The following is a 15,874-nucleotide window of genomic DNA, read 5'->3' as shown; positions in this document are numbered from 1 at the left end:
ACACTGGTTCCAACTCACGCAACATGACTACAAAATATCTATTAAGTTACCTGTAATCTTTGTCAAACATTTCAAACAACTTTCCTAATACAGCTTTAGGTATTTTTTTACGTAAATAATCGATAAAATTTAAGACGGGATAAACTGCGTTAAATAGCAGATTTAAAACAAAGTTGAGCGAGCTTTCAGGTCGCGCGCCCCAACCACAACAGTACACTAGACTCGACCCTCGTTCTGAACAACCCTACTTCTTCATTCTCAAAGGATAAACATCAACCAATTTCTAAAGACTGTTGACATCCAGTGGAAGCGAAAGGAACTGCAAGCAAGTGCCTTAGAAAGCTAGATCCACATAGAAAACCCATTTAAAAAGAGTGACCTCACACTAAAAATCCTGGATGGTTTGTCTTTGGGGTTTTGACTGCCAAATAAGTTCTGTTATACTTCAGACATCATTCAAACAGTTTTAGAAACTTCAGAGTGTTTTTTCTATCCAAATCTACTAATAATATCCATATCCTAGCTTCTGGGCCTGAGTAGCAGGCAGTTTACTTTGGGCAGACTTTTCATCCGGATGTGAAAATACCACCCCCTAGCCTAGAGGTACATTTTTTTATTTTTTTTACCATATGACCTGATTAGAAAAAATAATCTGTTCCCATCATAGCCCATATGAAACATATATATATTTTTTGATTTATTACTATTTCATAGGCTACAACTACGGTCTGGAGTTAGGTTAGCCTACTACCAGATAAAAGAAAAACTCTATGCCCCAGGAACAATTTCTCCCCCCCCCCCCCACCACTCTGGGACATGTGGTGCCACCTCTGAAATCACCACACAAAAACAACTAAAGTGTGATCTGTTTTTAGTGGTGGAGATGGGCTTCCATAGTTTTAGGAGGCTCGGTGCAGCCGGCAGCTACTGCGACAATTTAAGGATGTAATTTCAGAATGTCTCAGACATTGTAGCAAATCTCTAGATTACTTTTAGCTGGATCCACTAGCTAGCCGAACCTTTTTAACCTACTTCCTACGAAAAACTAAAGCAGGAATTGGGGGCTGAGCCTGTGATTGGCTGACCAGGGAACACATGACACTAGCCAGGTGAGCATTGCCCCTAGCAAGATAGTTGTGAATTGCCCTCTGTAGTTGGAATAGTCAGGGGGTGGCATCAGCGCTCACCTACAGTGCTTTCAAAAGTATCTCATTTATGTAATCATTCACACCCCTGAGTCAATACATGTTAAAATCACCTTTGGCAGCGATTACAGCTGTAACTCTTTCTGGCTAAGTCAGAGTTTTGCACGCCTGGATTGTACAACATTTGCACATTATTCTTTTGAAAATTTCAGCTCTATCAAGTTGGTTTTTGATCATTGCCAGGCACCCATTTTCAAGTCTTGCCATAGATTTTCAAGTCGTTTCAGTCAAACCTGTAACTAGACAACTCGAACATTCAATGTAGTCTTGGTAAGCAACTCCAGTGTACATTTGGCCTGTGTTTTAGGTTATTGTCCTGTTTTAGATTATTGTCCAGGTTTTCCTCTAGGATTTTGCCTGTCCTTAGCTCAATTCCATTTATTTTATCCTAAACTCATTAGCACTGTTCCCTCTAATTTTTACTGGCACTGAGCAGATTTCAGGTCTGCTGAGCGCACACTTGACCATTGTGAAAGTGATGTGCAACTTCCAGCATGTGTTTACTGTCGACACTGAGGCTGTACCCGCTTTAAGTTAGTTTTAACAGTGGCCAAGTAGGCTACTGTAGCTATTTGATCATAATGTATGCCTACCAGAGTGGCCTACCACCAAAAGCAATGGAGAAAATCCATTCAATAACATTTTAACATGGAAATAGCTGTTCTATCGTTCAGCCTACAGTAACAGCCAATGTGTGGTGTTCAAAGGAGGCCTACATTCCATGAGACTTTTGAAACAGACACGCAGGGCTTGACATGAACCTGTTTATTCACTGGTCCTTCACACAAGGTGACTGAGTACTGTTGTGGTGTTTGATGCAAGAAACCACTTCAAAATAAAATGCTTTATTATTCTCATACCATTACAGAGAATCAGACAAATGATACTACCATCTGCCTATTGGCTCCTTAGCTTATTCACGCCTGTCTCAAAATACAACACTGCCTCTTTATGATAAAGCTTTTTACTTGACTCGCTTTACAAAGAAGTCTAGAATCAAATTTTATTTCTCGTGAGCCGAATACAACAGGTGTCGACCTTACAGTGAAATGTTTACATACATACAAGCCCTTAACCAACAATGCAGTTTTAAGAAAAATAAGTGTTTAAATAATTAAAGAGCAGCAGTAAAATAACAGTAGTGAGGCTATATACAGGGGATACTGCTACAGAGTCAATGTGCAGTGGCACAGGTTAATTGAGGTAATATGTATATGTAGGTAGAGTTATTAAAGTGACTATGCATAGATAATAAACAGAGTAGCAGCAGTGTAAAATAGGGAGGGGGAACAATGCAAATAGTCTGGGTAGCCATTTGATTAGCTGTTCAGGAGTCTTATGGCTTGGGGGTAGAAGTTAAGAAGCTTTTTGGACCTAGACTTGGCGCTCCGTTAGTGCTTGCCGTGTGGTAGCTGAGAGCACAGTCTCTGACTAGGGTTGCTGGAGTCTTTGATCATCTTTAGGGCCTTCCTCTGACACCGCCTGGTATAGAGGTCCAGTATGGCAGGAAGCTTGGCCCCGGTGATGTACTGGGCCATGCGCACTACCCTCTAGTGCCTTGCGGTCGGAGGCCGAGCAGTTGCCATACCAGGCAGTGATGCAACCAGTCAGGATGCTATCGATGGTGCAGCTGTAGAAATCTTTGAGGACCCATGCCAAATCTTTTCAGTCTCCTGAGTGGGAATAGGCTTTGTTGTGCCCTCTTCACGACTGACTTGGTGTGTATTGGACCATGATAGTTAGTTGTTGATGTGGACACCAAGGAACTTGAAGCTTTCAACCTGCTCCACTGCAGCCCCGTCGATGAGAATGGGGGCGTGCTCGGACCTCCTTTTCCTGTATTCCACAATCATCTCTTTTGTCTTGATCACGTTGAGGGAGAGGTTGTTATCCTGGCACCACACGGCCAGGTTGCTGACGACCTCTCTATAGGCTGTCTCATCGTTGTCGGTGATCAGGCCTACCACTGTTGTCATCGGCAAACTTAACGATGGTGTTGGAGTAGTGCCTGGCCGTGCAGTCATGAGTGAACAGGGTTGTCAGGAATAGCTGATGCTCTCATAAATGCTTCAGCGTTGCTTGTCTCGACGCGGGCATAGAAGTAATTTAGCTCGTTGGGGTATGTACGTACAGTCACTGTGGGGACGAAGCCAGTGACTGATGTGGTGTACTCCTCAATGCCATCGGAAGAATCCCGGAACATATTCCAGTCTCAGCTAGAAAAACATTCCTGTAGCTTAGCATCGTGTAATCTGACCAGTTCTTTATTGACCGAGTCACTGGTGCTTCCTGCTTTAATGTTTGCTTGTCGACTTACCAACCTGAGGATCATTGACGTCTTGATTTTTCAGTTGTTTTGAAAGCACCATAAGTCAGTCGAGTGAACTATCCCTTGTTATAACATCTTTGGTCTGACAGACGCTTATGTGACAACCAGAATGCATTGTATATCAACAATCATGGTGCCACACATAGCCGGTAAATAGCTTAGCATTAGCTCATCATAATCATTACAACATTCAAAAAAGTGTTTTACACGTGTCCTGTGTCCACTGCAATCTATGCAAGAATCGGAATGCATGTTTTGTCACCAGTACTTGAAAAGGTGAATAAAACAGTAAATGCATTATGATCCATACGTGTGTGCTACAGCAGAAACGACAACACGATATACAGAAAATAAGCCACTTACTTTGATAGGAATGCACATGTGTTCAAAGTCCAATTTGTAAGGAAAACAACCCTGAAGGCAATGCGGGCGTCAGCCAGAAAATGTGCTGGGGGAAAACGTTTGTTCAAGGCCTGTTCTGCCTAGAGATGCGCAATGTCTTCATACTTGATCTGGGGAAACACTAGGGAAATGCTTAGCCTCTCATTGAAGAGAAGTTTTCCATCTCCAGTAAAGCCTCAAACGTAAATTGTCCAACGGTGAAATGGGCAACTTATGTGAATTAACGAGAAGGTGGAACACACCTCAATTCAAACTGTTAGAAAATATTTTGAAATTGAGAAGTTAAAACGGCCTATAGATAATTAGCAGGCAGTGTGCCTTGGTTTGAGGGCAGCACAGCAGGTAACTATCCTGTTGCATAACAATCATATTTTGGAACAGTGAGAGCGTTCTGACATCACGCGCATGAGAACTCACACAGGAGTGACGGTTAGAGATATTTTTGGAACTCGTGCATGAAAAGGTTCAAATCAAGTTAAACATTATTATTGCACACAGTCCATGCAACTTATTTGACTTGTTAAGAAGTTTTTACTCCTGAACTTATTTAGGCTTGCCATAACGAAGAGGTTGAATACGTATTGACTGAAGACATTTCAGCTTTTTATTAATTTCAAAAAATATAATTCCATTTTGACATGGGGTTGTGTGTGTAGACCAGTGACACACTTTCTATTCAATCCATTTTGAAATTCAGGATGTAACACAACAAAATGTAGAGAAAGTCAAGGGGTGTGAATACTTTCTGAAGGCACTGTACTTTATATCTGGTTTAAGTCGTTTTAAGTTTAGACTGAGTTTTTCAACCCCAAATGTGTTTTTAAATTTTTATACACACTGGTCTCAACTCTGGATAAACAAGAACAAGTGTCCACAGTCCCTCAGCCTAACTAACGCTCCATTTTCTCATGATCTTCCTCTTCCCAGGTTGTCTGCTCTTCATTAATCCCTCCCGTTCCCATTCGCCTCTGCGAATGGACTACTGTCCACTAACGGGACAATTGTCACAGTTTTAGGGTTTCTCTTGTTCCCTATTGACTACTGTGCTGACCACATGGGCAGCATTAGACACACACACACCACTTTCCTTTTAATGCTGCTGCCTGACTGAACTGTCGACATGTTTCCTACTGCTCTCTTTATGTGTCTTATTTAGCCTGTCTCTGATCTTACACAATCAGCAATATGGAACTACCTTGCCTCATAGTGATGTAGTAATTTCCTCTGTCACTCATGGTCATGCCTGGGTGAGGTTCATTTTATAGTGCACAATTCCATTGGCTGGTGTAGCATTTGTTTGTGGATGAAGGGAGATGTAAGATGGGGACAGAGAGCAGGGTGAGAAGTGTAGAAGGAGCAGGGACTGATGGAGGGATACTGAGTGTGTTTGTGTGTGCGCCAGCCTTGAAAGGGCAAAGGATTTTGGCATGGTGACACGAGAGGGCATTACTGGCACATGCCAACCATGTCACATGGGGGGGATTAGAGGGAGAGATGGAGTGAGTGCGAAGTAGAGCTGGGACAATATACCGAAAAAAAATTAAATAACGGTTCTGCAGATGTCTTTGTTCGAAAACCATTATTCGGTCAACAGTAATAGCCTATGCATTATGCTGATTCCTGCTATAAAATGATCTGCCTGTCTTCATTTCACTGTTGGCTGCTTTGTGAGCGAGCCACTCACTTCCTCTTACCACTGTGTGCACGGAGGAGGGGGAGAGATTCTGAGAAGCGTAACCATTTGACCATTGCTCGACGTTTTCAAAACAACTACTGAGAAAGATGGGCATGTGAGAGTAGGGCTCACGATATGGGCAAAATATCATGTCACAGTATTTTTGTTGTTGACTATTTTATGTTTTTGAATAATAAAAGTTCTGAATTTGTTTTTTAGTAGTGCGTGAATGTTTTAAACTGTTCAATTCAACCCCAACATTTTCTGCACTCATTTGTGAATTTCCACACTGCCACATAAATTCACTCTGGCTATCTACTCCGATTTTCAGAGCACTCTTGTCTGAGTGTACCAGAGCGCACAATAACTTATGAATTTACAAACGCACAACCTGGTTGGATATGACCGGTGTCGGTAAAAAAACATCATTAAATTATAACATCACAGTTAGTCACCAATGCTCTAGATAACAGTTCATATTTAAGGTGAAAACCAGAGGGAGGTGGTAAGCAGTTGGAGTACGTGGTAAGTAAAATGGTCCGTGAGTTGTTCTCTCATTTTGTCTGGAAGTAGCTAGCCAACTTTAGCCAGTTAGCTTGGGTGCTTGGCTGCCCTTGTTAGGTCAGAACACTCAGATCAACCCTACTCCTCGGCCAGAGTGTCCAGTGTGTGCTCTGAACGCTCCGAGAGCAAAATGCTTTGAATTTACGCACTCTGGCATTCCAGAGTGAATATACAAACACACCCTTGGGTGAACTGTTGTTGTCATGGAAATAGAACGTTAATTCTACACTTAGAATATAAATATATAGTGGGCACTTAAGTGTTTGACATGATAATGAATCAAAATGCCAGGGAGAAGTTATTGTGACAGGTTATGAAGCAAAGTAAGGGTGTGTTTCCTAGGGGACCCTATAATCTTTAGCTACATGAACTTTATCTTCAAGTAGCCAACATATTCATGCTTCGCCTATTCCTCTTTTGATTTAGAAGATACCGTAGCACAAACATGCTGATTTAGGCCTACGCCAGCACTGGTTTCAGGCTGTATTAGCTAGATACGTTTGCTCTGACTCAGTACATTTATTAGCTAACATGATTTAGCTAAAACTTGCTAAGAAAATACAAAATAGCTGTTTGCAGATGTAAGAAACAAACTAGTGTATTTATAGAAGCTAGTGGATTTATATTAAGAAGCGAAGTGGAAACAGCATTGTTGTCATCAACATTATTGCTTGACATTGACTATGTAGACTGAACACAAGTGTCTCCTTCTCAAGCAACAACATGCAGTCCTTGAGTGACGGGACGGGGCTAGGTCTGTGTGGAAAGCGGCATCGAGAGAGTGATGACTAACGTAGCAGAGTGAATAATAAAAATGGACGTTACACACGGCATATCACATTTAACAAATCTAACATTAAAATACCATTAAAGGTAAAGTAGAAACCCAAATCGGTCCGTGCATCAATACTGGTAGATTGTAAAATACAGTATACCGCCCAGTCCTAGGTGAGAGAAAGATTTAGGGCTGTGGTTTAAGCTCTGTCAGGAGTCTTGTTCTTGGAGGCTGAAACAGTAGAGGTTAGAGGTCGACCGATTTATGATTTTTCAACGCCGATACCAATACCGATTATTGGAGGACCAAAAAAGCCAATACCGATTTAATCGGCCAACTTTCTTTTTATTAAAAAATATATATATATTTGTAATAATGACAATTACAACAATACTGAATGAACACTTATTTTAACTTAATATAATACATCAATAAAATCAATTTAGCCTCAAATAAATAATGAAACCTGTTCAATTTGGTTTAAATAATGCACAAAGTGTTGGAGAAGAAAGTTAAAGTGCAATATGTGCCATGTAAAAAGGTTAATGTTTAAGTTCCTTGCTCAGAACATGAGAACATATGAAAGCTGGTGGTTCTTTTTAACATGAGTCTTCAATATTCCCAGGTAAGAAGTTTTAGGTTGTAGTTATTATAGGACTATTTCTCTCTATGATTTGTATTTCATATACCTTTGACTATTGGATGTTCTAATAGGCACTTTAGTATTGCCAGTAACAGTATAGCTTCCATCCCTCTCCTCGCCGCTACCTGGGCTCGAACCAGGAACACATCGACAACAGCCACCCTCGAAGCAGCGTTACCCATGCAGAGCAAGGGGAACAACTACTCCAAGTCTCAGAGCGAGTGACGTTTGAAACGCTATTAGCGTGCACCCCGCTAACTAGCTAGCCATTTCACATCGGTTACACCAGCCTAATCTCGGGAGTTGATAGGCTTGAAGTCATAAACAGCGCAATGCTTGAAGCATTGCGAAGAGCTGCTGGCAAAATGCACGAAAGTGCTGTTTGAATGAATGCTTACGAGCCTGCTGGTGCCTACAATCGCTCAGTCAATCATAATTCTAACATAACACACAGAAATACGAGCCTTAGGTCATTAATATGGTCGAATCCGGAAACTATCATCTCAAACAAAACATTTATTCTTCCAGTGAAATACGGAACCGTTCCGTATTTTATCTAACTGGTGGCATCCATCAATCCAGTCCATCCATCCATCAACTGTTGCCTATACCCTGACTCTGCGTGCAATGAGCGCAAGAGAAGTGACACAATTTCACCTGGTTAATATTGCCTGCTAACCTGGATTTCTTTTAGCTAAATATGCAGGTTTAAAAAATATATACTTCTGTGTATTGATTTTAAGAAAGGCATTGATGTTTATGGTTAGGTACACGTTGGCGCAACGACAGTCCTTTTTCGCGAATGCGCACTGCATCGATTATATGCAACGCAGGACACGCTAGATAAACTAGTAATATCATCAACCATGTGTAGTTATAACTAGTGATTTTATGATTGATTGATTGTTTTTTATAAGATAAGTTTAATGCTAGCTAGCAACTTACCGTGGCTTCTTACTGCATTCGCGTAACAGGCGGGCTCCTCGTGAGGCAGGTGGTTAGAGCGTTGGACTAGTTAACCGTAAGGTTGCAAGATTGAATCCCTGAGCTGACAAGGTAAAATCTGTAAAATCCTAACCCTAACCCTGAACAAGGCAGTTAACCCACCGTTCCTAGGCCGTCATTGAAAATAAGAATGTGTTCTTAACTGACTTGTCTAGTTAAATAAAGGTGTAAAATTATTATTTTTTTAAACGGCAAAATCGGCGTCCAAAATTACCGATTTTCCGATTGTTATGAAAACTTGAAATCAGCCCTAATTAATCGGCCATTCCGATGAATCGGTCATTCCGATTAATCGGTCGACCTCTAGTAGAGGTGTGTGTGTGTGTGGGGGGGGGGTGGTGGTTCTCTGTGGCAGCGTGTATGGGCTCTATCACTGTGGCAGCGTGTATGGGCTCTATCTCTGTGGCAGCGTGTATTGGCTCTATCTCTGTGGCAGCGTGTATGGGCTCTATCACTGTGGCAGCGTGTATGGGCTCTATCTCTGTGGCAGCGTGTATGGGCTCTATCTCTGTGGCAGCGTGTATGGCCTCCTATCTCTGTGGCAGCGTGTATGGGCTCTATCTCTGTGGCAGCGTGTATGGGCTCTATCTCTGTGGCAGCGTGTATGGGCTCTATCACTTATAGCGTCACACCTCTACCCTGAGGGGAACACGATCAGAGATCAATAACCACAACTACTGCAGTGTGTGTGACGTGTGTCTTCTGTGCATGTTTTGCAACGGCAACCTGCTCATGCTGTGTGTTTTAACTTCAGAGGGATTGACTTGTTGTGCCGTCGGTCAGTTGATTTAGCGTTCACCTCCACATCAGATGAGATGGAGACATTCCATTATATTAACCTGGGGATAAGTGGCTTTGAGACTATGATTTGACTGCTTTTCTCTGTTCTGTGTTCAGCATTCTCTCTAGATTTCTGTCTCTCCCTCTGTTGGAACGGCTGACCTACTTTAAGAAAATAGCTTAGAAACGTGTTGCTGTGCTCCAGGCAGAAAGATCACAGCCGCAAGGCATTGTGGCATGGCAAGGAGGTTGTAGGTGCACCTCAACTGGGAGACAGTCACTCAGACGCGTGGCACGTCACCTGCTTTCCCCTTCACACATTCTCCATGTTTACTCTATAATGGGTTTGAGCCAGCAAACAAAGCACTAATGGATGTCTTGATTGTTTGCTATTGTGCCAGTCTTAACTTGTTGTATGGGAACTCCTGTCCATATACAGGGTGTTGCTGTGAAGGCTAAGATGAGATATTTGGAGAGGGGTTGTAAAATGGTTTGAGAAAATCAATTGACCTGATGAGAACTTTGGTGAGATGCCTGGTTCTCAAGATGAAGGACACTTGGAGAGAGGGACAGTCAGAACAATTCAGCGTCAAGTTAACTCAGCCACCCACAAATACTGTCTCACACACACTAAAACTGCACAAGTACCTCATCAGCACTCATGAACACACCGTCAGCAGCATAAATCAGTGAGGGGGTATGGAGGTCACACACACACACGAGGTCAGTGTCACAGTAGGAAGTAGGTGCGCCAACTCATCAACGGCATTTTGGGAGTGTGTGGTTCATGTTGCTAGTAGCCTATGTGTGGTAGTGATTTTGACTGCACATCATAAAGCCTGTTTTTCTTTTCTTTTTTTTCTCTCCCTTCACTGCCAACAAAGAGGTGTGGGAGTGTGTTATTGATCCTATCAGAGACTGAATAACTCCAGGAGACTGAGTGACTTGATCCTGTGTGTTAGGGTGGTGTGTTCTCTCATTGTGTGCACCGTCTCAGAACCGGCAGTTTCTTCAGCATTTCCTCCTTAGTGACTCCACTTCCTGTTGATCCTGGGTGGCCCCCTGCGCATGCTTCCTCTGGGGTTAAAGGGGGACAACCGGGCAAGCCAGGGAGGGGAAGGAGGGAGGACGAGAGGGAGGTAGAGCGAGGGTTGGGGAGTGAGTTTGGGTGTGAGACTAGGCACACACATCAAACAGCAATGTCATGAATCTAGACTAATTGTGTACCGTATAACTTTCACTAATAGCCCAGGTGTTTTATATGCTTCAATCACTGAACACAACCAGCTATAAACACAACTGCCGCTTATTAGAGACAGGCTTCTATTTGAGCCAGGCGTCTATTTCCTTAATGCACACAACTTTAGTCAATAAAATGTTGAAAAGAGTCCCACACTGTTTGTGACTGGTATAAACATAACAAAAATCCATTGCAGATCAGACTTGCAAAGACTAGGCTGCCTATCATACACCCTCGATTTTGTGCTTCAGCACCATAATCTCTCGTTCTGCCTTGTATCCCCTGTTGCAGCAAGATCAAAGCAGATAGACTTCAGTATTCAATGTTTGTCCTGGTCCCCAAGATGTCGGGATGTCTTTAATACCAGCCACTAGGGGCAAGCTAACCACGTATTACTTTATGCTTAACATCAAGTTTTTTTTTCTGTTTTAACAACCTTCGGTAGAGGGGGATAAAGAGATGGAAAGAGATGGATGAAGCTCTAGGAAGAGTGAAAAGGAGAATGAGGTAGAAGATAAAACACGAACACACTTGCGTAGGCACACACAAATAACTACTGTACATTGAGACGTTTCCACATTGCCGTGTGTGATCTAGCATCTTGAATGAATTCTGTAAGAGCATTGTCTTAGTGGAGCTAATCCTCCTCGCGTGTTGCCTAGGGTTTAGGAAGGTTGAGGTGCAGACTTGCTCTTTTGCACTTACGCACACATACATGTGTGACCCAATTCAGGAAACTAGGCGTATGTCACAAGTCACGACTTCACAGGAGAGACGTTTTGAACGTAAGCATTTTAAAAAAAAAATCGAAATTAGTTTTGTGGAAGAAATGCTTTCTCGAACATGTGAACTGTCGTGTGCCTTAATAACAAACTGTATATAAATGCACACTTTTGTGTATGCACGCAAACAAAGACACTGTAACAGGCTGGTTTCTCAGTAAAACCCAGGCATGAGCACTGCATCACTAACCTCTAACAGCAGAGGTTAATTCCAGTAAAATTACCCCTCTCAATCTCCTCCTTTCTGACCACAACCTCCCCTCAATCTTCTCATTCCTCCCTCTCACCAGTCCAGATAACAGTACCAGGAACAGGGTTACTCATAACACTCAGTATTTCCTAGATATGACACCACTGTCTACTACCACAGCACTAAGGGGGACGTATACTGCCCCCGCAGTTTGTAAAGATTCTTACAACACTTAATGCTCTATTTTTGTATTAGAAGTTGTTGCATGACTATTAGCCTACACTGGAACACAGTGAGATTTAATGTTGGAATAAAGAGCAGAAGATCTAATCCTTCCCCCCTCTCTCTGTCCCTACAGAGAAGTTGGTAGCGTACCAGAGGGAGTTCCATGCCTTGAAAGAGCGCCTCCGTGTGGCCGAGCACCGGACCCTGCAGCGCTCTTCAGAGCTCAACAACATCCTGGAGCAGTTCAGACGGGCCATCGCTGAGACCAACGGCAGCAAGGACGCTCTCATCAACTTCTCAGGTAGACATACACACACCCAATATATGTTACTATCCTTGTAGGGATCTAAAATTGATTTCCATTAATCCTATTTTCCTTAACCCTAAACCTAACCCCTAAGCTTAAAATAGCCTTTGTCCTCGTGGGGACGTGGGAGATGTCCCCACAAGGGAGAATTTTCCTTGTTTTAGTATCCTTGTGGGGACTTGGGGGATTTCCGATTCCCACAAAGATAGAAATACAAGCACACAATACACACAGGATGGATCTACATTCACTAGTTTCAGGTCACTGATCACAATATACTCCCACATCAAGAAACATGCAAGCTGAATCCCCCCCTTTCTTAATTGGGAACTCAGGTTGAGTAGACTGGATCATTCAGTTCTCTTATCTAATAGCGTCTGTCCCCTCACTCTGACTGCTGCCTTCTGGCTGTGGTCCATCTCTATCCTACCCAGCCCTTTAGTAATGCTGAACTATAAGTAAAATGAACATGAAACTCTAACCCCCCCCACCACCTACTGTTCTACCAGGTGTAACTTTATGATTCTCAACTATTCTACCAACTCTGATTCCTTCTTGTATTTTTATGGCAGATGAGACACAGAAGTTGCTGAAGGAGCTGGCGAGTAGGAAGCCCCTTCAGGTGCCGAACATCTACCACCACATGCCTCACCTGCTCAACAATGAGGGCAGCCTGCACCCCGCTGTCCAGGTGGGCATGGGCCGCACTGGAGGTGAGACACACATACAGGCGTACGCACGCACACACATTTGCTCGCTCACATACAGTACCAGTCAAAAGTTTGGACACACCTACTCATTCAAGAGTTTTCTTTATTTTTACTATTTTTCTACATTGTTGAATAATAGTGAAGACATCAAAACTATGAAACAACACATATGGAATCATGAAGTAACCAAAAAAGTGTTAAACAAATCAAAAATATATTTTACATTTTTCAAAGTTGCCACCCTTTGCCTTGATGACAGCTTTGCATTCTCTCAACCAGCTTCATGAGGTAGTCAACTGGAATGCTTTTCCAACAGTCTTGAAGGAGTTCCCACATATGCTGAGCACTTGTTGGCTGCTTTTCCTTCACTCTGCGTTCCAACTCATACCAAGCCATCTCAATTGGGTTGAGGTCGGTGTGATTGTGGAGGCCAGGTCATCTGATGCAGCACTCCATCACTCTCCTTGGTCAAATAGCCCTTACACAGCCTGGAGGTGTGTTGGGTCATTGTCCTGTTTAGAAACAAATGATAAGCCATCCCATCTGGTTTGCGCTTAGTAGGACTATCGCTGCAGAATGCTCTGGTAGCCATGCTTGTTAAGAGTGCCTTGAATTCTAAATAAATCACAGACAGTGTCACCAGAAAAGCACCATCACACCACCTCCTCCATGCTTCACGGTGGGAACCACACATGCGGAGATCATCTGTTCACCTACTCTGCCTCTCACAAAGACCAGGCGGTTGGAACCAAAAATCAAACATTTGGACTCATCAGACAAAAGGACAGATTTCCGCCGGTCTAATGTCCATTGCTCGTGTTTCTTGTCCCAAGCAAGTCTCTTCTTATTATTGGTGTCCTTTAGTAGTGGTTTCTTTGCAGCAATTCGACCATGAAGGCCTGATTCACGCAGTCTCCTCTGAACAGTTGATGTTGATGTGTCTTCCTTTCCTGTGGCGGTCCTCATGAGAGCTGGTTTCATCATAGCGCTTTGTTTTTTTGCGACTGCACATGAAACTTTCAAAGTTCTTGAAATTTTCCTGATCAAATGACCATGTCTTAAAGTATTGATGGACTGTCGTTTCTCTTTGCTTATTTGAGCGCTTCTTGCAATAATATGTACTCTAGCTCGATTTGGTCAAATACAATTTTCTTCGCCTCACAAGTCCTCAACTGGCAGCTTCATTAAATAGTACCCGCAAAACACCAGTCTCAACGTCAACAGTGAATAGGCGACTCTAGGATGCTGGCCTTCTAGGCAGAGTTGCAAAGAAAAAGCCATATCTCAGACTGGCCAATAAAAAATTAAGATGGGCAAAAGACTGGACAGAAGAACTCTGCCTTCTTTAATGAGAACAACAGTTTTCAGCTGTGCTAACATAATTGCAAAAGGGTTTTCTAATGATCAATTAGCCATTTAAAAGGATAAACTTAGATTAGCTAACACAACGTGCCAATGGAACACAGGAGTGATGATTGCTGATAATGGGCCTCTGTACGCCTATATAGATATTCCATAAAAAATCTGCTGTTTCCAGCTACAATAGTCATTTACAACATTAACAATGTCTACGCTGTATTTCTGATCAATTTGATATTTTAATGGATTTTTTTTGTTGCTCTTCTTTCAAAACAAGGACATTTCTAAGTGACCCCAAACTTTTGAACGGTAGTGTGTGTTCATAGACAGGGTTAGGAGGATGAGCAGGGTCAAGAGCCGGTGAGTTGAGTGTTAACATGACTAATTGGACTTTCCAGTGACTAGACAGACAGGCTTTAGGGAGGACAGACATGTCCTAAAGGGTGGAGGACACTAGCTAACACTGTCTTTTGTATGTCCTTTGTCTCATCAAAGCCCAGTGACGGACTCGGAGACAAAGAAAGAGGAAAACAACAGTTTTTTGGTGTGTGTGTAACCTGTGTGTCCTCTGTGGATGCAGACAGGTCTTTATGAAGGCTCGTTGTCTGGTTTGTCTCTGAGGTAGAGGCTCTGATCCTCTCATAGGCTGTCTGTTGAGATCCTACTCCACTGTGATGCCTGCTCTTTTGTTGCTGTTATTTGCGGATTTAGTTTAGGCTAAGAGTTGTTTAAATGTCTGTGTTCTGGCGTGGTGCGGGTGGGTGTGTACGGGGGGTCATACTGCATGGAAACTTGTTGCTCTGCTGCTGCTCTCCTGACAAATCAAATTTTATTGGTCACATGCACGTATTTATCAGATGTTGTTGCGGGTGTAGTGAAATGCTTGTGTTCCTAGCTCCGACAGTGCAGTAGTATCTAACAATTCAGTTAGTATCTAACAAGTGAACAGTAACTTGGTTTAGGGTCAAGAGCGCCCTACCTTCCCTCCTCTCTCAATCTCCCCCTCAGTAAGTCTTTTTAATTTTATATCCTCCCTCATTCGCTTTCTGTTTTCTTCCACAATTTCTCTCTTTGTGGGTGTGGGACATTAAGGTTATTTATAGCAGTGCAAATTGGGACATCAGAATGCAGAGAGTGAGATGGAGAGAGAAAATAAATGACAAAGAGCTGAGAATGTGAGTAGGAGTGACTTTCTCCAGCCTGTCTTTTAGACATGACTCATAGGGAACATCTATTCATATGTGTTCAGGTTTTATTTTGGTAAATTTTCTATCGTTTTGTATAATTGTGTGGGAATGAGTGATTGCCATGTAGCGGCCCTCGGGTGGTTTTATTTTGTCCCCTAAGTTTTCTTAGCTCCGAAAATGAAATGTTCAGGCCCCCTGACCATCCGCTTAAGAAAAAAATTGTCCCACAGCTGAATCTAGTTGATGACCCCCCTTGTCTAGGATATAAATGCATCACTCCTCTGTATCTCTACCAGGCCTTACTTATACACCCATGGACACACTGGACCCCCCCCCCATTCTGTCTCTGCGCAGACGTCAGCTCACCAATCACCATTTACTTCTCTGTCAGAGGAGCTGAGGCCCAGATGGATGTGGTGATCAGGGTTCTGTTCTGAGAGATGATGGGGGGGGGGGGGGGGGGGGTTGTTGAGTGATGGCATGAGAAGTAAAAGAA

At 42.8% G+C, this 15,874-nt stretch overlaps 1 protein-coding gene across 2 annotated transcripts in view; it reads left to right on the top strand.

The window, feature by feature from the left end:
• The window catches only part of LOC111959658 (alpha-1,3-mannosyl-glycoprotein 4-beta-N-acetylglucosaminyltransferase A), a 55,030-nt gene that overhangs the window by 26,644 nt on the left and 12,512 nt on the right, over positions 1-15,874 (top strand). For both annotated transcript variants that reach the window (XM_023981389.2, XM_023981388.2), the window contains exons 3-4: positions 11,949-12,116; positions 12,695-12,835. In XM_023981389.2, the coding sequence (XP_023837157.1) occupies positions 11,949-12,116; positions 12,695-12,835 (309 nt within the window). The remainder of the gene's footprint in view (positions 1-11,948; positions 12,117-12,694; positions 12,836-15,874) is intronic.

Source organism: Salvelinus sp. IW2-2015, linkage group LG36 (genome assembly GCF_002910315.2).
Source record: "Salvelinus sp. IW2-2015 linkage group LG36, ASM291031v2, whole genome shotgun sequence".
In the NCBI taxonomy this organism is placed as follows: Eukaryota; Metazoa; Chordata; class Actinopteri; order Salmoniformes; family Salmonidae; genus Salvelinus; species Salvelinus sp. IW2-2015.
This window is presented reverse-complemented; position numbering and strand designations above follow the sequence as displayed.